Raw genomic sequence first — 26,287 nt, forward strand, 5'->3', positions numbered from 1 at the left:
AAATGAAGTGATTCTTCTTTTTTTCAGGCTTTCTTTGTCACATCTTTAACCTTCTACTTTCATTAGAAAAAAATCAAAGGACAAAGTTAAATATATCCAGCTCAGACTTATATCAGTTCAGTAAAGTGGTTTAGAGTTGCACAATGCATCACTAACACCCTGCCAACACTGCCTAACTAAGCTAATGATCTATGCAAAGCACTGACTCAGAAGATTGAAACATCCAAAAACTCAGATGCAAGTCCACAATATGCTTACTTACTGAATATCAACAGACTTTATCTCAACAAGATAGTGTCAATGGAGATATTGTGCCACCATCTGGTAAACATGTAGTATTGCATATAAAAAGGCATTTTGTTTATCTAACAACACTGCCACCCTCTGGAAAAACTTAGTTCTCACAATATATAATTCTCAAAGGAGAAGATTGAATTTACAATGTTTCAGATAAGTGTGTATCACTGCAGTATAATAACTAAGACAGTCAGAGGCTTTGTTCAGTCATCCAGAGCTACTGCAGGTCTCTGCAAGTGACCGAATCTGCAAATGAGAAACTTTATGGCAACAAATGAGATAACTGGTTCATTCTTAAATAAAAACTATTATTGTTGTAGTATTCATAAATAAAAAGAGGATTTGGAATAAAAGAGACAATTAAGTTTAAGGATTCTTTTTACATCCACTCTAACAATAGGTTTGCCCATCTGTATGATTTCTGCCATGACCCTTTGCCCTGCTTGCAATTATGATATGAATAGTTTTCATAGAGTAATATAGTTACGGTACTCAACAGCCTGAGCGACAGTAGCAGCCAAACTAAAAGTGTGCTACAGATTGACAATAATGAGTTATCTATGTGTGGTGTGTAAAAAGTCCTCATAAGGTAATCCTATATGATAAAGTAATGAATCATTAACAAGAGCCTTTTAATGAAATCCAACATTTATTTATTGATTTACCACCAAAAAATGATGACAATTGACACGCCATGCAAATTTCCGACCTTTAAATGAAGGTTAAAAAGTTGTGCGTGTTTTTAACATAGATGATGATGATGATGTAGCTGTTTGAAGTTGTCCTTAGGCACACAACAGAGGTATAGGTGCACGTAACAGAATGTGCAAGAGTGGACTGTCCTGATCTATAACCGGACGGCTATTTCAGACTTTTCCCGCGAAACTTCCATTCTCTATCTGGTCGTCCCATTTGGAAACCTGTTAGAGATAAGAGAAAACATTAGCCCTATCTTTAAATATACTCATGCTAAGGTATCCTTTGTTCTTGACGCTGGGAGACGATGTGTTAGAACAGTTTCACAGCTAATTCAAATCTCGACTCAATTGAAAGGTTTGATTACCAACTCTGAGATTTAAATGCATTCAGATTAATGTCTCAGAGAATCTCAAACTACATCAGACTGCATAGAGGACAAAAAAAATCAAAAGCCAAGCACAGAACTTAATGAGGCATCAAGAAAAAAAAACGTGGTCCAACAGTCAGCCTTTGCTATATAGCACCTTAAACAAGGTTTTAGCATGAATATTGTCCACGGTCCTAAACAAAAGACACCTGAACATACTAAGGAAACTATCAGAACCAAATCCTAACACAAACTTACCCAGCTCATGGGACAGAGGCTCTTGTAAACCCTCTGGTACCAGTCACAGGGAGCCACATCCTGGTCTTTTGCTGACAGGGCCTTGTTACACCTGTGGAAATCTAGAGCCCAAACACAAAAAATTAAGATCAACATCAAAGGTAAAAAAAAAGAAAAAAAGAAGTGATTAGAGATCCCAGGAAAAACAGTACCAGGAAGACAGTGTTCAGTTTCGACAACTAAAGAGTACAACCAGTCCTTATCTAAGATGTGCAGTTTGTTTTATCAGCGAGATGAGGCAGAAAGTAACAACCACTTCTCATTAGCTATCATGATGGATGGATCCACCAAATACTGAGTGCACTGGTGTACATGGGGAATAACATGCACAACATTATATTGATACAGCCAATGTCATGTGAAGGTCATATTCAACATGTTTTAATGTGAAACTGCCCACAATAAAAAACGATGACCAGTTTTTAAGGTTCTCTACTGTTGACATGAATTTGCACCATGAAATATGTGCTTATAGAATAGGTTAGGTTGTCTTAATTAAACAACAAGAAACATGCCTATTAAATATTAATGTAATTGCTGCTGCTTTTATATGAAAAATGGGTTTTGCTAAATGAAAACACACGTTCTGCAGTTAGTGGAAAAACATTGTAAATGTTACATAAGTGAGTTAACATTGTACACAACACACAATAAAAAGGTCAGGCAACTCAGTCTTTATCTTGACAGTTTCTAAACAGTCTTAAAAAGTGAGTAACGACATGCAGGTCCGGGTCCAGGTCCCGGGTCTCCTCACCCAGGTAGTTCTGGTAACAGTTGCGGGTCTGGTTGGTGTTGGGGAATCGGGCGTCAAAGGGAGCAGTCCTGTATGACTTAATCTTCTCCTCAATGTTTTCAGCCATCTCTACGACCTTCAATTTAACTCAACGAGACTGAAACAAAGCAGAGAATATATGAATGCACAGCAGAAACATGATTATAAAACACTTTGTCAGCTGGAGTAACCTTTACTGGCAAAGCTAAAAATAGGATTGTGATTAGAGTTCCTTTAAGTTGAGCTTTGTTTACGCTTTACAACGTACTGTATTGATTAGTTAGAAAACCTTTGGACAAATCCAAGAAGGTGGCTATTTAACTCGGATTGGTCTCTTTATAAAAAACAAATATAAGAACTGTTACATGAATACATTCACTACAAAAAGTTAGCGAAGTCTCCAGTGGAGTTGCTAACGCTAGCCGCTAGCTCGCTGCGGATTTGATATCGCATGAATATCTCAGAATACTCGATACATTTGAAAACAAAAACAGCTTTTTTTAAAGATAATGGGATAATTCAGACCAAGAAAACACAACAAATATAACGTGAATTTCGTAAAAGGAACAGACATTTGGTAGAGACGCAAAGCTAACCTTGACGTGCTTCGTGATGTGTCCTCGGTTCACTCAGAGAGATGTCCTTCCCCGTCGACCCGCAAAGGATTCTGGGATGCCTGTTGTCATGTATTCTTCCTGTGTCTAACTTGAGTTCACAAGCCTCTAAAATCCGGTTAATTGTTCTAAAACTAAGCAAAAAACAAACAACTAAACGGCCTGGAGCCTGTTTTCTACTCTTATTGTGTAAGAAGATAACTGTCGTTTTAACTGAATAGAATAAAACACAAAACACAAATATGATCTTTAATGAAAATGGCTATTTCCAGACAATATATATATATATATATATATATATATATATATAATAAAAAACAAATAACAAATAATAAAATCAAAACACAAATGTATCTTATTTCGATGAACAAAGTGTTAAAAGTTTTATTATTCTTTTTTTTAAACTCCAGCAATCAAACATTTCTTTCTTATATGTGACTACATCACTCAGTTGCCCTGTATTCTGTTTTTGCCTTTTCCACATGCAACTGAAGCTTCTGTTTAGTGTAAGTCAGTGTTTTTGTATAAATGGGTCAAGGGTTACTGGCCTTTCTTGATGTATTGATAGGTCTTGAAATTCAGATTTAGGACATACCCCCCAACTGGGACCGAGTGACAGTCATCTTTCTCTGTCCATCAACCATTTTCCTGCTGAAGACAAGGTCAAAGATCACAGGTGTCACTGTTGCTCCCTCTAGCTTCCTGTCTCTCTGCATGTGTTTCCTTCATTCTCTTTTCAGCAAAACTTCAAACTGGTCTCTCTATGTGTGTTTTGGAAAGCATCGCAATGAAATCACAATGTAGTTTCATATCTATATGGCCAAATTCTTGTTAATCTCTCACAGTTATGAGACCTCTATGATATCTTTAAACTCTAGGTGCCCTTGAGCAAGGCACCAAACCCCCTCCCCACCATCAGCTCAGGAGCACCCGCTGTGGGCAGCTCCGTCACTCTGACATCTCTCCATTAGTGCAAGTCCATAGGATCCTGTTTGTGTATGTGTGTATTTCATGTGTGTGTTGCATGATAAACAGAGTGTAAAAACAGAATTTCCCCTTGCGGGGATCAATAAAAGCAAATCTTAATCTTAATCTTAATCTTAATCTAAACAGTGACACCATGTTTCTGTTGAATCCAGACAGAGCACCGTATAAATGTTTATTTCTGTTTACAGATGTAATATTCCTAATAAGGTCTAAAAAAAAAGTCATGTGTGTGTAAATTCACTCTTCTCTGCTTTCCACCAATCTCTCGCTGTCTCTCTCACTCAGTCAGGATATAGGTGTTGTCCACTGCAAAGGAAGGAAATTCTGTCACGTAGAACAATGGGCCTGTTTCTCTATCTATAGACCCAGAGAGGCAGGGAAGTAGAGCGAGAGAGAGGGAGCGTAACTTGTAAGTTAAGTGAGACAAGGATATTTTAGTTGACAAAAGACTGACCTAATGGATGTTAAGAAATAGAGACTTTAGAGTATATTTGTGACAGGCCTTGGATTAAGAAGATGGAATTTTATCGCAGGAAAAAGGAAATACGCAAAGCTATGAGGCTGCTTTGAGCTGCATATTTACATTTAGCTTCGGAAGAATCATATCAGCTTACAATAGAAGGATCAGAATCAACTGTGGGTAAGTGTTTTAAATCGGATTCTTAAAAGCAGACTTCATGGTATCAGCATATTTCATCCTCAACATAAAGAACAAGACGCACATTTAAAACGCTGCCTTAGTTGTCATTTCATGCCAGCATTATTAAGGAGCAGAAAAACACATAAAGATATTAAGTCTTGTCAGGATTATACTTCAAAATATGAGACTTTCCAGAGAAATACAATTTTGTATTCGATTTGACAAGCATGACATTTGCAAGCATTGTGTTCTAACTTTTGATGGTAATTCATGTAAAATGAACACTGTAAATGGACATTCATTGACCATTGGAGAGGGTATTTCCCTGTCAGTGCGACAGCTGGATCTGAGTCCTCCAAAAGATGCTTCCTGTTTAAAGATGGGAAATTCATGCCTCGATTTCCATGGGCCGATGTTTTTTTCACTACTTAATTTCTTGTTTTTATCATGTTGACAACCTGCTGTAAGCATCCTGTTGATATTTTTTGATGGTGACATCATGCTATTGTTATATTGTTTCAATCCTGACATTGTTGACACATTCCTTGCTACAGTGTGGAGGTAGATTAAGCAGATAAGAGGAAAAGCGACAATTATAGTTTACTGTCAAATTTACACATTTTTCTGATTTTGAATGGGAAAGACACATTTGTTCCTAATCTCTGCATCTTTTCCTCCTTTCCCTCTGTAAGATGGAGGGGTCTGGCAGTCCTCGCTTCAGAAAGCTCCATTTCCCTGTGGGTCTTTGGATCAACTCGCCGAGGAAACACTTTGCCAAGCTAGGGGGTCGCTGGCCGAGCGCTATCTCTGTCAAGTCAGTCTAAAGATCTCTAAAACTTGTGTTTTGATTCTATGTCATCTGTATACGTCCTCAATTTACGCAGCTTGCATGCCAGTTTAGGGCAGAATTTAGTGACTGATAAGACTAATTGTTTTAAAAACAGTTTATGTACTGATTACATCTTATCTTCCTTCCACTGTCATTAGTATCCTTTCAAGCCTGTATCCTTTCCTTGTTTTATTTTAGTCCTTGTTGTTTGTATGTGTTTTGTCAGTCATAATTCACAGCTGACTGGTCCCTTCCTTTCTCCTTCCTCTCTCCTCCATCTGTCTTTTCCTCCTCTGTTGTTCCCAGGTCAACCACCAGCTCTGACGCAGCCTCTCTCCACGAGGCCCCCTCTGCTCCTTCCTCTTCCCTTTCTACCTCCACCCCCTCGCTGGCTTCCCCTGCCCCATCCCCATCCCCTTCCCCGGCCTTCCTCAGGCCACGGCCTGCTGGGCCCCAGTCCCGCACAAAGCGCCTTTCCCATCTCTTCCTGCGAGGGCGCTCCAACAGCGACCGGGACCGGGGGGTGGGGGAAAGGGAGAGAGAGGTTTGGGCTCATTCAGCTGCTTCATCCTCCCATCATTACCTCCCTCCTGCCTCTTCCTCTGCCCCCGGCCTGATCAAGATCTACGGGGATGCCCTCTCAAGCGGGGCCAACTACCGCTCCCTGCTGGCCAACATTCACTCTACAGCAAGGCAGCTCATCGCCCAGGTCATCACTCGGTACACTGAGAGGGAGAGGGAAGAGACAGATGACGCAGGTATGAGATTCTCTCTTATTTAACCTCTGCTGTGACATATTACAGGGACTATTTGCTTACATTTTGTTAACCAAATTGGGAATGACCTAATATAAAAATATAAAATAAAAGAAACTGCAGTTTTATGGAAAAATAATTATCCCCCACCCCATCCCCCTTTCTTCCATTACCTTCTAGTTCTCCAGAAACACAGCCCCGAGGACTTCCTGTTGTGTGATGTCATTGGAAAGCCCATCCCGCAGCCAGATGGAGCTATCAAATGGGAGACAGAGTGCCGGAGAAGTGTTGCCCCATGGGAATGTCCCCTGTTGTTAGTGGACATGTGGCGACCTAAGGAAGGATTTGAACGGCGCTTTGAAATCCAAAGAAAGGATGACTATGAGAGAGAAGAGATGGAGAGGGAGAAGGAGCGTGAGAGGGAGGGAGAGAACTATCAAGGTACATTTAAGATTCAAAAGGTAGGTATGTCAGCGTTTTATACGTTTATTATTGTCTTTGGTTAACACAGACTGTTGATCGTCTGGACAACAGGTGTGCGCTGGCGGCGGAGCAGGATGTCATCAGGGGGTGGACCAGAGGAGAGCGAGCGAGGTCATCGAGGAAGAAACACAGAGCTCAGGAGGAGCATCAGTGACATGAACCTGAGTCTGCGGCGTCGCCAAGGCAACCACGTCAGTAAAGACCAACGTGGTCCAGGCAACCGGCCGAACAACAATGCAGCGGTGCAGGACAGGAAGAATATCGTCAGCATGATCAACCCACAGCCAGGAGAGGTACGGACAATCATAGGGTGAGAAAAAATGGACCCTATTGTACATTTTGTTTTCTAACTGTCATTTGTTGAACAACTTTTTCAGATTAGAGCTTCAAAAGCTGAAGCAAAGGTTGGATGGACAAACCAGCCAGTCGAGGACGATAGGGATTACTCCAGCTGTGACCTGGAAGTGATGTCACAAAGTTTAATCCTTCCACCCACAGATCGACCCTATTTTCTATTGCTGCAGGGCTACGACCAGAGCAAGGCAAGACATGCTGGCAGATGATATCGCAACACAAATAGTCATAAACATCACCCATATGACTATGTATACTATTTTAAACAAAGAAAAAGAGAAACACACACACTCACTCACACACACACACTCACACAAACAATGTGAACATCGTACACTCTGATGTACACATACTATATGTGAACTAACAGGCATGTTGTGGAGGATTGCGCGGATGTCCATATGTGCACACACCCTGCACATGACATCATACCTGCATGTTTGCAATCGTCACATACCATCAGGGTTTCCATCCCTCCACAAGCCTCTCCCATTCAGCCTCCTGCACAAAACAGCCCCAGAGCATCACAATGCCGCAACAATTAACCCAACGATAGCAACAAACCCCTCTGTGTACATCACTTCATCTCACACAATGACCTCACACAGGTCTCCATTGTCACAAACTGTGACACACTTCATTCCTTATCGGCCGCCCTCTGTTCAACTTAACATCTGTAAGATGGAAGATTGATGTAAACTGTGATACTTACAAGATAACAGACCTCCCTGACTTTGCTCTGCCCTCCACTGTGTGTTCTTCCCAGGATTTTGTTTTGTACATCATGGCGGGACATACGCATGTGTTTGGAAGAAAGCCCACAATGAGAGAGAAGGAGAAGGATCGAGAGAGAGAAAGGAAGGGAAAGAGGCCTCTGAAGGTGGACACATTTCTCTCTGCTCCTGACCTCTTGGCCAGACACTTACTGGTCAGGAGAAACTCAGCTGTTCCTGAAACGCCCACTGGACAAGGTACAAAAGCAGTCCCTAAATCATATCATACCAAATCCATGGTGCACCTGCTGTTAAAGTCTACCTTATTGTCATTTCAAATTTCTTGTAGCTTTGATGCGGCCCTTCAGAGGAGGTGCAGTCACACACAACGGGGTGGCCCTTTACAGGGAAACTGTCCTGAAGCCAGGGGATGTGATTGGTTTGGGGAACCACTTCCTTTTTCTGTACCGCGACCCCCGTGTGACTCCAGCTCCGCCTCTGGCATTGACTCTGCCATGGCAGGCTGATGTCTCCACTACCTGCTGCCCTTCAGGGATGGTAGACAGACAGGAGACACTGAGGACGTACCTAGGATCTACAGAGGCAGTCCTGAAGTTCCATCCCCGTCATACAGATTCCCTGTTACAGGTGAGACAGGAAGTCAAAGAAGCTTCAAGCTCTGACAAACTATTTATTTATCTGGTGTCATGGAAGCATTTCCTTACATCGTGTTTCTACCTTCATTTTCTCTTAGGAGATAATCTCCAAAAATTCCTCTCCAGACTCTTGTGGCGGACCTTTAGCTCCTGCGTATCTGCTGTCAATCATGATTGATCATGCCTCCAAGCACCTGGACCCTGCTCTTACACCCCAAATATTACTAAAGTCAGCAAATCTCATTAAAGAAATTGTCTGGGTGAGTAAATATAAAATATAAAATAAAGAATACTATAATATTTGTGATGGAAAACAATGAATCATTACAAATACCAGGACTATTGCTGGCTGCGTCTAATTTCCACTCAAGTCTCTCTCACTGTCATTTTTCTACAGTTAGATATGTAATAAATCATAAAAAGTTCCAATAAATACTAAGAAAACCCTTTACTGAGGCTAAGCACTGCTTTGAACTAAATGCTAACAGTAACATGCTAACTTGTTGATGTTAAGCCCCTCTAATGTTCACAATGTTTCACCAACCTACTGCTAGCACACTAATAGTTGATAATTAAAGAAATGTGATAACTGAGGCTAAAAGGAATGCCTAAGCGTTGTAGGTAATTGTTCATAAAACCAAAGTTTTGGACATTTTTACCATTGAGATGATGGTTCAGAATCAAAGAAAAGAAGTTGATACAATGCAAGCTATAGGGAACATAAATGACTGAAAAATCTGGTACACCATCACAATATCTACCTCAAAACAACAAACATTTCACTGCCAAGTTGGACTAGCAGACAGTCCAGGGGATAACCAAAGTCATCCATGTTCATCCTCTGTGAACTATGCAAACGAATATGTCTAGAAATTTGATATATTCGAGGTATTTCAGCCTGAAGCAACTAAGAGGAACTACTGACATGGCGCCCCAGAGAGCCCTCCCACCAGCTTAGCTGAGAAACAACTACACTAAATATAGAATGTAATACAGGCTTTGGCATGTCATGTACTATAATAAAGTTCACCGGGTTGAGCATTAAGGTCAATCTGTGGAGCGAGGAAACATTTGGACCATGAACCTTTCCATTAAAATAGGGCCATGACCACAATTAAATAAGTTTGGCAGTAAAACATCAAATAAGCAGATTTTGATGGCAACTTCAGTCGCACAGAAAAACCAGACAACTAGACAGACATATGCCATTCATTGTGGCCTGCTAGGTTGTGGACAGGAGCGAGGATGAGTTGATGTCACTGCCCTCCTGCTGGAAAATGTGCTGTAATTGTCCTGGCTGCAGGGTGAGACTCTGCTCCCCCTTGTCCACCCCCACACTAAGCTGAGATTTCTCTCTTCTCCTCTGTCTCCAACTCTCTTTACAGGATAACATTAAGGAATTTGGGGATAAGCATCCCACGCAAAAGTAAGAGCATTTTTGTTCGACGTCATGTTTCCTCTGTTTAGAGATCGCCTGCTAAGTGATTCATGATACATTTGTGCCTGTGCTGTTATGTCTTTGGTACATTTTTGTTGTATGATGGAAGCACCACTGATGTGAAAAAGAGGATCAAATATAGCTGTGTAACAAAAACTATTTTTACACTTTCAATACACCATACTGTGAGTCTATTTTTACTCACAGCATGGTGTATTTCCCCTGTTAAGTATAAACAAAACACTGACAGGAGAATGTTCACAAACTTTTACAGCTCAAATAACTTTGTCATTACATGAATGTCTGCAGCTCCACAGAGCAGGAAGGTGAGATCAGCACGCCAAATGTCCAGAAACTATCATCTGACCTTCGACCGCTGATGTTCTGGATGTCAAATGCCACAGAACTCCTAAACTTCTTCCAGGTCAAAGTTGAGGCTATGGAAAAAGAGTGGGAGTTTGAAGGTGAGAGTGATTTCTAGATGAAAAATTGATTTCAGAGTTTGGGATCAATAAAGTAAATCTATCTATCTTAATTCGGGTAAAATGTTTCCTTTTGATGATATGAGTGTTTAATGAGGTACCACAGAACTTTTGTAGTTCATAGAATTTAAAGTGGATACAATTTTTAATTAATCTGATTAACTGTTTCTCTGAAGCCCCAGGAGACCCACTTTTAACAGCTGACATGGACACCTGCTCAGAAGCTCTAGCACAGCTGGATGATGTCATTATGCACACCTTCCAACAGTGTGTATATCACCTCACCAAGGTAAAGGACAAAAAAACAAGAAAACACTGTGCCACAAACACGACATACAATATACACAACGGTACCTACTTACAGTCACAGTCTACAAGTTAGCATACGTAAAAAAATACAAACTTTACCATTTTATACAAGTGGCGCCAGATTTCAGTCAAAATGCAAATGTCAAAAACCACCACAAATTAAACTTCTGAAAGAGAAATTAAAATGTCTTCTTTTTAGGGCTCATTACATTGTTTGCTGTTTTCCGAGATGTTTCTGAAGCTTTCTCACAACCACCAACTATTTATTTTAATTTTTTCCAGCTGTGTGCAGCTCCTGAATTTCCTTTGAGCTTTGCATCCTTGGAGACAAGTGTGCATCAACAGCACATTTAAAAACTGACTGTCTTCAATAAGCAGTCTAATACCACACTAATCTGTTTCCCTTTTCTGTAAATAAAAACAACCTTAACAACATGCCCAGCAGGTATAATGTCCATATCCTAATGTTGGCATTAAACAACAAGACCAGCTGAAATTAATAGGAAGGCATGAGTATTGTGGTCATTCAGGGTACTTCATACTAGTTCTAGGGCAAAAAATCTGAGAAACTTTATTAGAATGTATCCTTAGATGGACTTTAATGTTTACCAAACAGCATGGAAGTCCATCCAAAAGCTGTTTAGATATATCAGTCTTAACCACAAATGTTAATCTCATTGTGCAGTTACTGACTTTGCGGTAATATAAGTCAGGAGGATCCATCTTCTGGGGCTAATGACGACAGACTACATTTAAAACTTTATTAGAACCTATATGGTATTCGTTGAAACATCTCTCGCAACTCTCCATCATGTGCTCTATCCTCTTCATCTTAATCCATCCAACATGATCCGTCCACTCCCCATCAATTATTCGAGCAATACTCCTATTTTTCATATCTTTTTTTTTTAAAGAACTGACTAGTACTTGTCCTTTCTCTCCACAAAGACCCTCTACTCGCTCCTTCCAGCTCTTCTGGACACCAATCCATTCTCCAACGAAGAGAAGGAGAAAGATGGAGCTCGAGATGCAGAGGGAGAAGAGAAAAGAGGAGGGGAAGGAGAGGTGGATGACGTGTCTGCCTTACCACCTAAAGTTGCTGGGCTGGTGGAAGTGTATCGGTGTTCCCTGATGCTGTCGCGCGAGGCGTGTTTGTCCCCGCCGCTAACCTCCCAAACCTTTGGCTACCTCTTCTTCTTCACCAACACCTCCTTGCTTAATACTCTGCTGGAGAGAGGTGAGAGGGAGCAGGACTCATGATTTGTTCACCAGCAGCCCTTGTGAAAATGTAAAGTTAGTGACATTAATCAGTGATGCAGTTTATGCTGCAATAGTTTTTAACCATAGCCAAGTCAAGTCAAGTCAGATTATTTCTATATCACTTTTAAAAACAAGAGTAGACAGAAGGGGCTTGTTTCAATAGAGCAGTCAGAATAAGTGTCAGCACAGATACACGATTACAGTCCAAAACAGCTAACATAAGTGTTCTCCTTCATAAATAAAAAGTATCCTGTCTTATTGTTTATAACAGAGTTTCCTTCTAGTTTTCTGAAAAATCACACATTTTTGTTTCTTTTTTTCTTCTTATTTTTAGATGGGCTGTTTTCGTGGTCCAGAGCGGTCCAGATCCGTACAAACTTGGACCTGGTTCTGGACTGGCTACAGGGGGCTGGATTAGGTGACATAGCCTCAGAGTTTATGAAAAAACTGTCAATCACAGTCAACTTCCTGTGTATTCCCAAGACTCGACTTATCCAGGTAACACAGCCACATGAGCAGGGTGTTTTCTTAGTCAAAACCCAGGAATCGAAACATTCATTTTTTCTATTATGTCTCGTCTCTCAGTCATCCTGGACCAGTCTACAGGAGGACCATGCCTTGTTAAGCCCTTCTCAGCTGCACCACCTGCTCAACCATTACAAGCTGGGTCCGACCAGAGCCCCACCAGCATCCTGGGCCCCTCCACCAGGAACAGAGCTGTGTGGAGGTAAAACAGTTATCAACAAACATGCTTGAGAATTAAGCTATGCTATAAGCTATAAAAAAAAATCAGTGAATATGTCACAGTAAATTGTCTTTTCTTGTTGTTTTTTCTTTTAGACATCTTTGAGAGTTTCCTGGACCATCCTCCTCTAATCTTGCCAAATGAGACTCCACGCCTTGACCTCTCCCAGCCAATCCCAAGTCCTGAGCTCCAAAAGGAAGTGACACGTCTCCGCACCTTCTTGTGGGGACTTGACCAGGATGAGCTCCCTGCCAATCAGAGGACTCGGCTTTGAGGAAGCCCATATTTGTATCACTTAGGATATCTTGTAAAAGAAAAAAAAATTGCACCAGAAACAGCAAACTAACTGCACACTCAATATGCTTTTGGCATTTTGTTGTCTGGTTGTTCTTTTTTTGGCATTTCCATATCAATTCATTTATTCATTTAGATATTTTCAAGTAAAAGAAATGTATTGGCTTTGGTATGTCTTTATAAATTTGTTTTAAAGCAGGAAGTTAAGCCTCATGTCTCTGTCACACAGTGTTAAGCTTTATGTGACTGTTTGAATTGGCTTTCATGTATGTTTTTTTTAACTTCTCGTTTCCAATAAAACACTGAAGTTTGAAAGACCTGCAGTGTCTGTTTGATCTTTGACAACTTGTTCCCCACAGCAGGGCCCCTTGGGCTTGGCTCAACTTCAACAGCAAATAAATATTCCACAAGGTGGCATTGCAGGACTCATTCCCCTCTGACGTTAAATGATGAGTGTGCAGGTAGAATCGCTTGAGTAAGGGGGTGATCATACAACTTACATTACAATCTGCTCCAAAGACATCTTCTCATTTCCTGTATTAATGGTGGCGTTTTACCGTACATAGGGCCATGACTCAAGCAAGCAAATAAGACTGTGACGACAAAACACAAAGGTTTCCTTGAGCAAGGTAAGCCTTCATAAAGAGAAGAATTTAATTTCCCTTTGGTTGATGTGACACACTCAATGGTCTGATTTGAAGGGTTTCCCGTTTAACGTATGTGGTGCAATCTCTTAGCCCTATAAACCACCCAGCTCATTAAGCATAAAGGCTGTCATCAACAGACAGCAGACAGGTGATATCATCAACAGGAGTGAGTAACATCTTCACTTGAACTTGAAATGACACAAATTTGTAATTTCCAGTCATTTTCACTGTCTAGTCTGCCAGACATCTTTAGAAAACATTTCACCACTTTATTTATTTTCAGAGTGAAGCTCTATGACGTCTCAACAAACTCAAGTTATCAGGCTCCTCCCTTGGCGCCGGGCCAAACGGCTTCCGTTGTTACGGTCAGCTTCTTGGACGAAGGCCTTTACGGTAAAAAGCTTAGAAAACATCAGTCCCGTGAGAGACCCCCTGCTTACATCATCACTGTTCCCTCCAGTTCTGTCTCCCCAATTTCTTACTGTACTGCCATCAGAAAAACATGCCATTGAGAAAGACCACTTATAGATTATGAATCATTTGAGGAGGCTCCCTGTGGTCACATTTATCAATTAAGTGATTGTAATCACTCTCATTTGAAATTCAATGCGGTGTATGAGTGAGAGTGAGACTGTGTTTGTGTGCTAATTTCAACTTTCCAGTAATGTCAAACAGATGGAGTCTGTAGGTTTATAATTAAACACAGATGGAGTTCAGACTGGTATAGGTCCATGTTGATTGTGTCATATTACAGTAGTCTGTGATACAATACGGTGACCAATGTATGAGTGGTATTAAGTAACATGTAGGGTTTAGTAAGCATGTGACACACACACGGTTTTCTGTGATCTCTGTGATCTCAATCACTGGCACAGACAAAATGTCATACACACTTTCACCCAGGGTTGTGCAGTCATACACACAATCCCTTTTTCTCTGTCCCACACACTCACACACGTACACACTTAGTAGACCTCTTTACCCAGGTGCTGAGTCCCACACCTGTTGTAGCAGCTCTCTGTAATTAGCTCAACACAATTATCATTGGTGGATGGAGGGTGTGTGCGTGAAGACAATGGGGCAGTTATTCTCTCCCTATCATCTCCTGCTCTCCCCCTGCTGTCGAGTAATGAAAGATTCTTCCCTTCTTCAAAGAGACGGAGTTTCCTACAAAACAGCTGAGTCAGAGGAGAGAAGAGAGAAGGATGAAAAGAAAAGGAGAACAGTAGGGAGGCGAGCACAGTAATGCAATGCTGCTGGTGTGAGGCCCAGTGGACCACAGTGATTGTGTTCATTGTTGTTACACACTGGAGTCATTTTCAGGAACTGTAGAAAGCCCATGGCTCTCACACCTAATGCTAAAAACTACAGTCTGGCATGGAATGACCCTCAGTTTCTATTTGTTATCTGGTAACACTTTACCTGTACCTGCGTCATCCTAAAACTGAGCAGTAAAAGGAGGGGTTTTCAAGTCGTACGTCAGGGGAAAAGGCAGAATACTAGGACTGTAAGGCTACTGATGGAGGTTGGGAAACATTCTTTATCAGGAAACCGGAGGGGAAACTGTGAGGGTTTAAGTCCAAGGTAGTCATCATTACCAAATGATGCTGGATCCGTTTTTTTTTTTTATACCAGTGGAGACCTCAATTTGTTTTCTTTACCCTTGTCTCACATGGCAAGGAGAGCAATTTTGGGTCTCAGACTGAAAATATTTAAAGACCTGGTAGTTTGAGACACAGTCATAGAGAGTCAGCTCCAGTCTGAAACAAAGTGAGAGTGGAATATTGTGCATGGCTTCTGGCATCGGAAAGAAACAAGGGATCAGGGGAATCTCTGTTAGGTCACAGACAGACAAAAAGACAGACCGGGGGAGTAGGAATCCATGTGAGGTTTGAGACAAGTCACGAGAAGGTCAGAGGTGCTGGGAGGGAAATCAGTCAGAAGCAGACAGACGACAGACTGTGGCTGACGACTTGAGGTGGATGAAATGTACAGTGGGGCCTCAGTGAGATAACTAAAAGGCCAAGAGAAAAGCCTTGGTCCTCCTCAAGGGGCAGATCTGTTTTCTCCTGGTTACGTCACCTGAACGTGAAATGCGCACATAAATACACAAACTTTTTTGGTGCACACTCGCAAGCACCTACACATCAATGCACACGAGCACTCGCAGGGATATAAAAGAACCCCTGTGAGGTCAGATCCAACGGGCTGAGGCTGTCCACTGTTAGAGGGAATGGCCAGCTGAACCTCGCAGTCTCACTGGCAGCTACAACCATCACCACCAACCGCTGTACCCTTACCTTGCCCTGCCCTGCCTCAGCCTTCTCTCCACTGGCGGCTGTCTGTCCTGGCCTGCTAATGCCCGTTCTCTGGGGCAGCGCTGGGTTTATGTGTGTGCTTTTCAATTTGGGACAGGGACAGTGCCACCAATTTGGAACTGGTGGTCTTTTCCTATTTTCCAAAATGCCTTCGTCTATCTTTTCTCTTCTTTCCTCTTCTTTCTTCCTGTTTTCCTGCCTCTCTCTGGTTCTCGCTCAGTATATTTCTCTCGGGCCGGGGGGCCTGTGGGCCTGTGGGTAGGGGCCTTATTCCATCAGCCTGGGGCTTCTGTCAGAGGCTTGTTCCATTTTGCGTCATGGTGTTGACTGAGCGGACCCCACACTTAACTCCCATAGAGCTATGGGGTTGGGCGGCAGGGAGGCCGGCATGGGCTAACGCGGCCCCGTGTTCAGCGTGGTAATCTGATGGCCATGTTTATTTTATGCAGCTCTCCTTTGATGGAGTAGAAAAAGTCTTTGGGCTTTTTGTTTCAGCACTTTCACTGCCAGGTCAGAGGTGCTCGCCGTGGTTACGCTCAGGAAGAATAATATTTGCCCTTATATTCGCTCCAAACAGGCTTTTTTCCATATTAGTGTCAGGGATACTCTGTGGCTTTCTGCCTTCCACTGATTCGGCACATTGGAGGTGAAGGGTGGTGGCGGAGCGTACCTCAAAAGCATTGCTCCCTGGAGGATAACGGGGTGTTCCACAGGTCATCCCAGGCCCTGTTCCTATACCCCCCCAAGTGAACCCCCATTACACTCAGCTGCAGATCTGAGAGACAGCCTTCCAGCCATATATATAAGTCCCAGTAGTGAAGGAAAACACACACATAAACACATGAAAACACTCTCCCTCCTGCTTTGCTGGCCCGGGCTCCACCTCAGCTGTCAGTCGTCCAAACCTCCCAGGGGTTCGTTTTAATGGAGTTACCAAAAAACAGTTACCTCTCCTTGTCTGCCTTTCACTGCCTCACCTCAAAACTCCCACACCCATCTATCTGCCTTGTGTCAGCCGTTTCAGAACAGTCAAATTCAAAATAGCTGGCTTTGATCTAAACAGAAAAGAGAGCGAGGCAGAACTGTCCATGTACAAGCAAATTCGGACCCCCATTTGTTCTGTACAACCACACCATGAAGGGCAAATAAATTCTCATGTATTACACCCCCATCACAATGTGCTATGCTTCCAGTCTATCCCAGCTACTTGTGAGCTTTAACAATGTTGATTTGACCTTGGACAGTCAGTGTGCAGCAGCTTACAGGACTTGCAGTGTCACGCAAGAATGCTTTTCCACTTTGAAGATCAATCAGTGCGTCAATTTTTGAGATAACAAGCTCAGATTGCGGTGTGACCAAGTTTTCATTGCCTCATTTTTGTTGATTTAATTGGCTAATGTCTATGCTGTTAACATGATATTACAGGAAAGAGTGATTGTTCTATAAGATAAGACACCCTGGAGAGTTTTATACAGATAATATTTAATTTCCTCGTCGTCGGCTGTTATTTTTGATCTGAACAGACAAAAGCCTGGCCAGAAAGCAACAAGGATGCATGCACACACCCGCATGCATAAACAGAAACTAAATTACCAACTGTTACACCTCCTTTCTTTCCATTGGAGATGAATTGAAAACCTTGTACAGGAAGGAGTGTGTTCACTTCCTGCCCTCCTCCATATCCGATTATCCACCATTCTGTTCTAACACATTAGGTATGTCTCTGGCCTCCCCTGTGACTCTGAGGTATGTGCTTACTCACGGTGGAGTCTATCCTCTGATGTAATCCAGGGGAAACAAGAAGGGGGAAACTACCCTGGTGGTAGGTAATCCAATCCCTTTTGGTGCAATTTGGGAGCTCAAAACAATTAGCCACGTGCTGCCCCTGTATCACCACCGGTAGTGAGACGACTTGGCTGTAGACTTGGCTTGTTAGTAGACAATGACCTGAAGTCAGATTTAGGTCACTACGGAGGTGAAGCTAATCTCGATCATGGTTTGGCAACGCTGAACTCAAAGTGAGCTTGAAAGCCTCTGCAGATGGCACAGTGTGGGAGACAGTAGAAAAGTCAGGCCAGTGAGTCATAAAGGAGTGCTGTCAGTCAAACACAAGGATCCAGCTAGAAGTATGCCTGAGAGGTGTGTGTGCTTGACCTCTTCTTTCCATTTACTGTCACCCACTGATTAAAGAGGTTCGCCTTTCCTCCGACAAGCCTCTATCTCGCGCCCTCTTCCTGTCCATGTGATGACCCCCATTCTCGCCAAACACCCATTCAATCAGTGATAGTCTGTTTTACGTATTTACCATTGCTATCTCTGTTGGTCATCCTCTTCCATGGAATCACTTTCTTTGTCGTAATCCCAGCTCTGTTGCTGGTCATTCACTATATTCACATGCCGGCCATTTTCCTATGACATCATCCGCAGGGTGGGAAGCTCGACTGTACGTAGTTAAATATGTTGTAGTGTGCTACATTCAGGTTGTAAGTTGTATGAACAAAGGGAATATGACTATTTTTCACAATTTCCTGATTGATTATGAACTATTTTATTATACCTTTAATTAACCAGGCAGGTCATTAAGAACAGATTCTTATTTACAACGACGGCCTGAACTAAAATAATAATGCATAACGGAAATCCTGAGATACTATAAACTTGATAACCCATTTGCTGACATCATTCAGCAGCTAATGTTAGCGTTCAGCCATTTCCTAGCTAATAACACAGTGATCTAGGACTTTGATTCTGAACCTTTTTCCCATGGAGCCCCTCCTACTTGATTGAAGAAAAGCGGAGCCCTTCAGGTCTCTTTTTTGGTAAAAGCCTAACATTTTTCTTCCCAACAGAATACACACTTTTTCTTACCAGGTAAGTGTGTTATCAGGACTTCAGTCAATATGGGCAATCTAATTTTGAAAACCTCAAAGCAGAAAAAGCCTTTCACCCCCCCCAGGTGGTAAGGACCCCAGGTTGGGAATGCTAACATTTGAAACTTCTGAAGGTGTTGTATGATGGCTTACATCTCTAGTTTCTAAGAATTTACTTATCAGCCACTTCTTAGGTAATAGAAATACCAGCAAGGAAGCGTTTAATTGGTTAGGATTTGTTAGATTTCAGACTCAGCATTTGAGCTTATAATGCTGAGTCTGATGTCAGATAAAAAAAAGGCTGCTGTGTGAATAGAGTTGTTGTTTTCCGGGACTACCTCACCTTTCTCTCTCCTATCATCCCATCCCATGCCATCCCATTCTTGTCATCACTCTCAGCTCCTATTTGGATCACCATTGTTGCTAGACCCATCCAGGCATCCTGTTTCATCCCTTTCTCTCACATTTTTTTGTCGTCATTGCTTTCATTTCTCCCCTGTGATTGTCCATGTGCCTGTTGTTTCTGGGCTTTCAGTCCAGTCTGCTCCGGGGAAATTCCTTCTTATCGTTCACTGGGCCATTCCTTGCATTCCTGGCATGCTTCCTGGCACTGCCGGGGGTCCAGCCAGATGCGAGGGCGTCTGTAATACAAGGCAGACACCGGGGCCAACTGACACCATTCATACATCCAGTGGCGGTGACCTTCTGATGAGGATGCATGTAGTGATTGAAGAACAGAAAGAGGATGAGGAGCCATGGAGAAAAGGGAGGGGAAGACTAAAGAAGACAGATGCGGCAGGGCGTAATGGTTATGTGTGTGAACTTGGTGCCAAAAATAGAAAATTCTGGATAGTTTTCATTTCTTAGTCCTTGACTCACAGACTGTTATTGATAAAGGGACACATGCAAGGCATTTAAATATCTTCCGTAAGAGCAGTTTGTAGCTAATTGGGAACAGCATGGGGGTCAGAGTGCACATAAACTTTGGGAACAAGAATAGAGAGATCAGAATAACTTCCATGTCGTTCCTCTTAGTCAGAGCCCTCCAAGGAAAAAGGTGGTCCTCTAACTGCACACTAAAAAAAAGTCTTTGTAAGTTCCCACAATGAACAAAGGTCAGGAAAATAAAACTGAGGCTGGGATTGTGACAAGTTGTGCAGATGTACGAGAAAAAAGATGGCTGTCGCAGTTAGACCAGTCAGCTGGAGATAATGATAATGGTGGTTAAGAAGAATGCACGCAAACACATTACTTTCATATCTTACTTTGAATGGGCCAAAGATAAGATAGGATGTCCAAGAAGAATGAGGGTAAGATGGTTCACAGTTTATATAAACAGTTACGGTAAATGTTCTTTCCACAAGAGAATGATTTAAAGAAAAAAAAACAAAAAAACTTTGATATGACGACTGCATAAATTTCAATCTCAAAGAGAATGACAGTGTATCTTTTGTGCCATGTTTTCAAAGTCACTTCAAACCACAGCTGACATTTCAGTGAACTTGAATCCGCCTCCCTTCCCTGTGTGGTCAAAGCACAGCCTACTGAAAGTAGAGAGAAGCCCTTTTTGATTTCCACTTTTTAAATGCACTCTGCCTCCAATCTGTTGTCTGGAGCTTCCCGGTCCCTGTCCGTATGATATTTCAAAACATAAACAGTGACAGCATGCGGATATGAAATTTCCTTTCCTGTGTTTGCTCTTATTTATGATGAAATTTACACACTCCACACGGCTGACGCACAGGAAGTGGTCAGTTAAACGGCGGTAGAATCAATACAGCTGCCCATGTGCTCCGTTATAAGTTGTGTTATCTGCTATCATTGTTGTGGGAGGTTGATTTATGAGTGTCAGCATGTAACAAGCGTTAATTTAATGAAAGGCCAGTGATTGAGAGGCCTGATGTGCGTCAGCGTTGACAGAAACAGCTATGCCATGTCAAGTTAAAGGGGGCAGTGGGTTATAAATTGTATTAAACGCTTGAGTGAACTGTCTAAAGGTTGAGTGAACAGACGTAAGCATATGTGTTTCTGTGCGTTTGTTTGTGTGTGTGTGTGTGTGTGTGTGTGTGTGTCCATCTGTCCCGCCTCCTCCTCTCCCCCCCCCCCCCCATGTGACTGAGGTCACTTCACGTTGACAAAGTCCCTCCGTGGGGCAAACTGCGACGTCACACAAGTCCTCTTCCTTTTGTCTTCCCGCTCTCCTTGCTCTGTTTTTCCCGTCGTCTCTCCAGGACCCGCTGCCCTCTTACACACACACACACTCAACACAGAAAGCCCTCCCCGTTTCCCCTGAATTTGTCAGCAGCTCTCAGCTTCCGTCGAATAACACAACAACAGGCTCAGTGTTTGGCTGACGCAGACACACGACGCGCCGGCAAGTAGTGGTCAGCTCTGATACAGTATACATCACTCAAAGACAAACACACAAACACAGATGTAGTAGCTTACCACAGAAACGGTGCAAGACTAACAAAAGGACAAAAATGCAATAGCGTCTCCAGGAAAACTATTCTACACGGTGGGGAATGCACCCAAAATAGGAACCACACTTCTTCTGCCTTACTGTTCCGCTCCGTATAGTGCAGAGATATCACATTGACGTGCACACGCTTCATTGCATATGCTCTGATTTACATTTCACTGATCCTCCTGTGCATCATTCTGCAACTGGAGAAAACAGTGAGACCAGGAAGAGCGAGGGATGTAAGTGGAAGTCAGTGAGTTGAGGCCAGTGAGCTGAGGGGAGGCACTTTGAAAGAAGGAAGAGACGAGTACAGAGAGAGAGAGAAAGGGATGCAGACAGGACACGCAATGACAAGAGAGGAAAGAATGTTTAGGGCGACTGAGAATGGCGGTGAGAGGAGTACGGGGGGAGAACCGGAGAAGAGAACGGGAGCTCTGAGACAGGCCTGGGCTCTCAAAGTGTATTAACACCCGTCTGAGATGGAGGGAGCAAGCAGGGGAGATGGAAACAGTGTTTGCACAGTAAAAAGTTCCTTTTTGCGTGGGCTGCTTGCTTCCCGATGTACCCCCCCCACCCCCTCCTCCTCCTCCTTCCTCTTCTCCTTCTCACACTCTGTCTGTGACCTATTACTTCAACTAGTTCATTCAGAGATTTCCTCACTGGCAGACGCTAAAGCTGCTCGGGAGCAGTGAGAGTGAGAGGAAACGTGAGCAGGTGAGCAACACAGAGTCAGCAAGAGAGAGAGGGTTTTTGGCTGACTCACATGCACGCACATACACATACAGAGACGTGCAGAAACACACAGACACACACAGACACAGACACAGACACACACACACACACACACACACACACACACACACACACACACACACACACACACACAAACACTGTGTTCTGTCACATAGCATGGATTGGCTTCCAAACAAGCCTTGTAAATGTGTGTTTAATAGAGGGCTGATTTAAACATTTTGCTCCCACAGTTTCTGCAGGGAGAGACGTTTGCCTCATGCGCTCCCTTTCATCCCTGCATCCTGCCCTCTGCACTGCTCTGTGAGCTAAGCCAGTGGAGGAAACCTGCAGTAATGATGCTGGTTAATGTCTCCCTTTAATGGTCTAATAAAAAAGGCAAAGCAACAGATGCGCAACAGCCATATCTGCCCCCAGTAGGCAGCTCACATGAAAAAAGGAAGTGAGCAATTGGCATGCTTAATTTGCAAATCACGTCCATTTAAGGTTTTTCTCAAGTAAAGACTCTCCAGTAGAGGGGAGACGGAGGGGAGCTTGGGAGGAGGGTCTCTAGTCATATATCCATTTGAAAGAGGATAACAGTTCTTGAACTGATAATTAACAATGAGAAAAGAGAAGAGTTAGAGACGTCATTTTATTGCCCAATGACTGCAGCCCCCTCCTGTGTGTCACTATTTTTTCCCCACCCCCCCTGAACTATTTACACACTCACTTGCTCTCTGACGTAGGTTAAAGTAAGGGGGCAAGCGGAGAATGGGGGGGGGGGGGCTATAATGGCGGTGAATAACAAATTCACTTCAATTGGGGTAAAGTAACCATGACAATTCCCCAGATAGGATACCCCGTCAGAATCATGCACTGAAGAGAATGAGGGGGGGGGGGGGGGGGGGTATGACGGAGGATAAAGGAAAAAGAAAGGAGGTAGAGGAGGTCATAGGGAAACTTGAAAGTGTCCGGTTATAGGAAAGTAAATATTAACAGTAATAGGTCAGACTTCTGGCTTTCCCTTTGAACGTAATCTTCACGTTTGTTTATACAGGCCCTGCTGGAATTCCCTAGAGGAAATGAGGGTGCAACATATGATGATGAATTTATTACGACTTCTTGTCCCATAATCCTTTTTACCATTGAAGCAGCAGCATTGCGTCATGACCAGCAATTCACTGTTTGCACATGACACTCTGAGGTAAGCAGAACATGAGACTTAACCCTAAAATCTACAAGATTACTTTATCATTTACCTGAACATGGTTATTAACAGCAGTTGGCAAACACTTTTGGGAAAACCCCTCTTAAACATAACTGGCTGATTTGGTATTTGTTCTTTTAACCTGACAACAACTCTAATCACACCAAAGTAAACAATGAACAAATGTCAATGTCGTATAAAAATATATTCCTGCTCAAGCTCTTCCTTGTCAGTAAACATAAATTATGAAGAAGATAACACTTAGATTCTGACTGTGTGCAAATGACTTGCGCAATCTAGTGCTTTACGAACCCGGCAAAAGGTGAGCAAAGAGTGTGAGGCACTCAAATGTTTTGAAGCCTGTGTAATAATGTGTGAATACATGCCATGGCGCACAGGAAACCTAGCATGAAGGGATTGAGTGAAACTAGTGTGAGTAAAGTTTGTCTGGCAGCGGGGCCTGGCAGGCCCTGTCACAGGTTCCCCTTCCTCTCTGATGTCTTTGAGGTCGTAGTCTCAGTGTCTCACTCTGTTTCTCCTCCTATGGTGGTTTACACAGATTGGTGATGTAATGGGTAGCATATGAAGGCCACACACACACACACACACAAACACACACACACAAGCAGACGCACACACAAACACTGGTGCTCATGCACAATATACAGACACCGCACTTATACCACCACATACCCATAATTACACACATATACTGTATGCACACCCATTTACACAAACCCTGGATTCCCCCTTTTCCAACAAGCATGCACCGCCGCAGTGTTCGCTCTCTCACACACAAAAACAAAAATCTAAACAAAGCTGCGTAACCGTTTTCATTTTGCCTACGGACATCTCTGCAAATTCACACACACACACTCCCAAAGACACACACACTTTAAAGAGCACCCACCCCGGTGTCATAGTGTGTGAGTGATCAGTGCTGGCGGATGGCCTAACATAAGGCTGTGTGCTTCAGAACCACCCAGGAGACCCCCATCATGAGACGCAGCCCAGAGAGGGAATGAGGGAGAGTGACTAACTTCACTTTTTCTTTTCTTCTCTCCCCAGCTGTGTCTTCAAACGGCCCTTTGATGTGGGAAATTAAAAAGAGCGAGTGTGTCAATATCTCCCTACGTCCAACCGCACTCATCTATTTCCTCTCCTTCTTCTCCTAAGTTCCTCCTCACCGGGCTTTTCTTCTCTACTGTTGACCCGAGAAAACAGAGTATGACCCCTTTTAACCACAACAAGTCCGCCACCCACTCGCTGCCACCGGGCCCTCATCATTTGGAGGGTGTTTGTTTGTCTGTGTAGGCCCACCGCCGGACTGGCAACTCTGTGTGTATATGTGAATGAGTGTGCGAGTGTGCGCATACAAGGCCGACCACCAATTATTTTGTAACCACACCATGAGTGTATGTCTGTGAATGAGGGTCTCCTAATCTTACACCCAGACTCAAAACACACTCTCTTCCTCACTATCTCTGCCTTTGTGTGGCAGAGAATCTAGCTACGTCTCTACAGCTAAATAGAAAAAGATATTTAACAATATATAAATAATCCAAAAGTATTTCAAATGAACCAACCACCATGGTTGAACAAATACCACTCGTTGATTTATTCGGATAAGCGCATTGTATGGCACTGATTCTCCAGTCAGGTGCCATTACACCAGAAATGAGTGAAAAAAAAAGATACAATCACGATTTAAAAACAACATTTCTGTTGTGTTCATATATAAAGCGAATAAGGGGGGCAGAGTTTCCTCCTAACTTCACACGTAATTGATGTTTTTCAATGGCCATTTTTTATTTCCTGGCTCAAGCAGAAGTGTCAGACTGGGGTTAAAAGAAAAAAAAAGGGGGACTGATTATAAAGAGAAGACATGTTTTGCTACACCCTTGGCTTTTGGTCACATGTACTTCAAAAGTTATTAGCTGAGTGTATTTCCCTGCATTCAGTCTTGAGCAATACAGAAACTTTTTCAACAAAGCAACGTGTCTTTTTGCCAAATTTTTTGTTATTTTTATTTTGGCATTTTAACTCATGTGTTTTATGCAAAAAATTGAAAATATACAAAAAACCAGGAGCATTGAACCTAATGACCTCTTTTTGATGTACAGTATGTTTACAGTATGATGCCTCAACTGTCCCTGTGTGATCACTGGAAACTCATTCTTGCCCTTTGCAGTAGTAGGCCACGCTTTACTGCACCTGACAGAGTGTTTCCAGACTACCCCACTCTACAAGTGTGTGTGTGTGTGTGTGTGTGTGTGTGTGAAAGAGAGTGTGAGAAATCATGTTGATGTGTGTACAGTAGACAGTTATGTTACTGCATATGTCTGAGTGTATGTCAGAGCTAGTGAGTGGCTTTTTGGCGGTTCATTATAGCAATGTGTTTTTCTACGACACCAACGTGTGTGTGTGCATCCATGTGCATGTTGTGCATGTGTGTCTGCAGGGTTGACCCCTTCAATCACCCCCCTACACCTACAACGTGGGTCTGTGTTAATGTCCTGTTGTGTGTACTGTATGTGTGTGTCTCTACTCACTGTTTCTATGCAACACTTTCAGAGGCCCCTTCTGGTCTGGACAACACCTCTCTCCTGCTCCTATCCGTCCCTCACTCCTCACTCTTTCCTTCACCCTGGAGAGGGAGAGAAGGAGTGAAAATAAGAAGGGTGGGGGGGGGGGTGCAGTGGAAATAACAGGCTGCTGTCTCAGGTGGGGCTCTGAAAAAAAAAAAGAGCAAAGGGTGAGAAAAGGAGGGAGAGAAAAGGTGTTTGCTTTGCGTATTAACTATAATACAGGGAATGTGGCATGTGTAGTCTCAAATAACCCGACCATAAATTAAAAAACAATAACAAAGACACATTTTCTGTGACACTGAACACCAGCCAGGGCAGGTCAAGCCAAAGGCTCTAAAATGATACAAGGTTACATGAGATATGCTGATACACGTGAAAACAATGGGCTTTTTAAAACATCTACAGTGATAGAGACAGAAAGAGGGAGAGGGGGGAAGAGATTTTGAGATGGAAGATAAAAAAAGAGGTAG

At 42.8% G+C, this 26,287-nt stretch overlaps 2 protein-coding genes across 2 annotated transcripts; one reads left to right on the top strand and one right to left on the bottom strand.

Annotated features, from left to right (window-relative positions):
• Positions 1–927: 927 nt before the first annotated feature.
• LOC132983096 (cytochrome c oxidase subunit 6B1) lies at positions 928–3,156 on the bottom strand. Its single transcript, XM_061049345.1, has 4 exons — positions 3,029–3,156; positions 2,415–2,550; positions 1,622–1,722; positions 928–1,217 (listed from the first exon to the last, which is right to left on the bottom strand). Exons 2-4 carry the CDS (start codon positions 2,518–2,520, stop codon positions 1,164–1,166), a joined length of 261 nt encoding a protein of 86 aa, XP_060905328.1. The 5' UTR covers positions 2,521–2,550; positions 3,029–3,156; the 3' UTR covers positions 928–1,163.
• Positions 3,157–4,381: 1,225 nt separating this feature from the next.
• Positions 4,382–13,308, top strand: rasip1 (Ras interacting protein 1). The gene is made up of 16 exons (XM_061049217.1): positions 4,382–4,673; positions 5,366–5,487; positions 5,809–6,260; positions 6,438–6,698; positions 6,792–7,033; positions 7,118–7,282; positions 7,861–8,065; positions 8,157–8,455; positions 8,562–8,723; positions 9,849–9,889; positions 10,211–10,365; positions 10,560–10,672; positions 11,641–11,929; positions 12,287–12,450; positions 12,538–12,679; positions 12,793–13,308. Exons 2-16 carry the CDS (start codon positions 5,366–5,368, stop codon positions 12,969–12,971), a joined length of 2,991 nt encoding a protein of 996 aa, XP_060905200.1. The 5' UTR covers positions 4,382–4,673; the 3' UTR covers positions 12,972–13,308.
• Positions 13,309–26,287: the final 12,979 nt, after the last annotated feature.

This window comes from Labrus mixtus, chromosome 11 (assembly GCF_963584025.1).
Source record: "Labrus mixtus chromosome 11, fLabMix1.1, whole genome shotgun sequence".
NCBI lineage: Eukaryota > Metazoa > Chordata > Actinopteri > Labriformes > Labridae > Labrus > Labrus mixtus.

What these genes read in the sequence shown, in the direction of transcription:
- LOC132983096 (XM_061049345.1), bottom strand. Translation starts at nt 2,520, where the DNA reads ATGGCTGAAAACATTGAGGAGAAGATTAAGTCATACAGGACTGCTCCC. An exon ending in CTGTTACCAGAACTACCTGG is followed by an intron (nt 1,723 to 2,414) that starts GTGAGGAGACCC and finishes TTTGGGCTCTAG; the next exon opens with ATTTCCACAGGTGTAACAAG. An exon ending in GCCTCTGTCCCATGAGCTGG is followed by an intron (nt 1,218 to 1,621) that starts GTAAGTTTGTGT and finishes TATCTCTAACAG; the next exon opens with GTTTCCAAATGGGACGACCA.
- rasip1 (XM_061049217.1), top strand. Translation starts at nt 5,366, where the DNA reads ATGGAGGGGTCTGGCAGTCCTCGCTTCAGAAAGCTCCATTTCCCTGTG. An exon ending in AAAAGAGTGGGAGTTTGAAG is followed by an intron (nt 10,366 to 10,559) that starts GTGAGAGTGATT and finishes GTTTCTCTGAAG; the next exon opens with CCCCAGGAGACCCACTTTTA. An exon ending in AGGAACAGAGCTGTGTGGAG is followed by an intron (nt 12,680 to 12,792) that starts GTAAAACAGTTA and finishes TTTTTCTTTTAG; the next exon opens with ACATCTTTGAGAGTTTCCTG.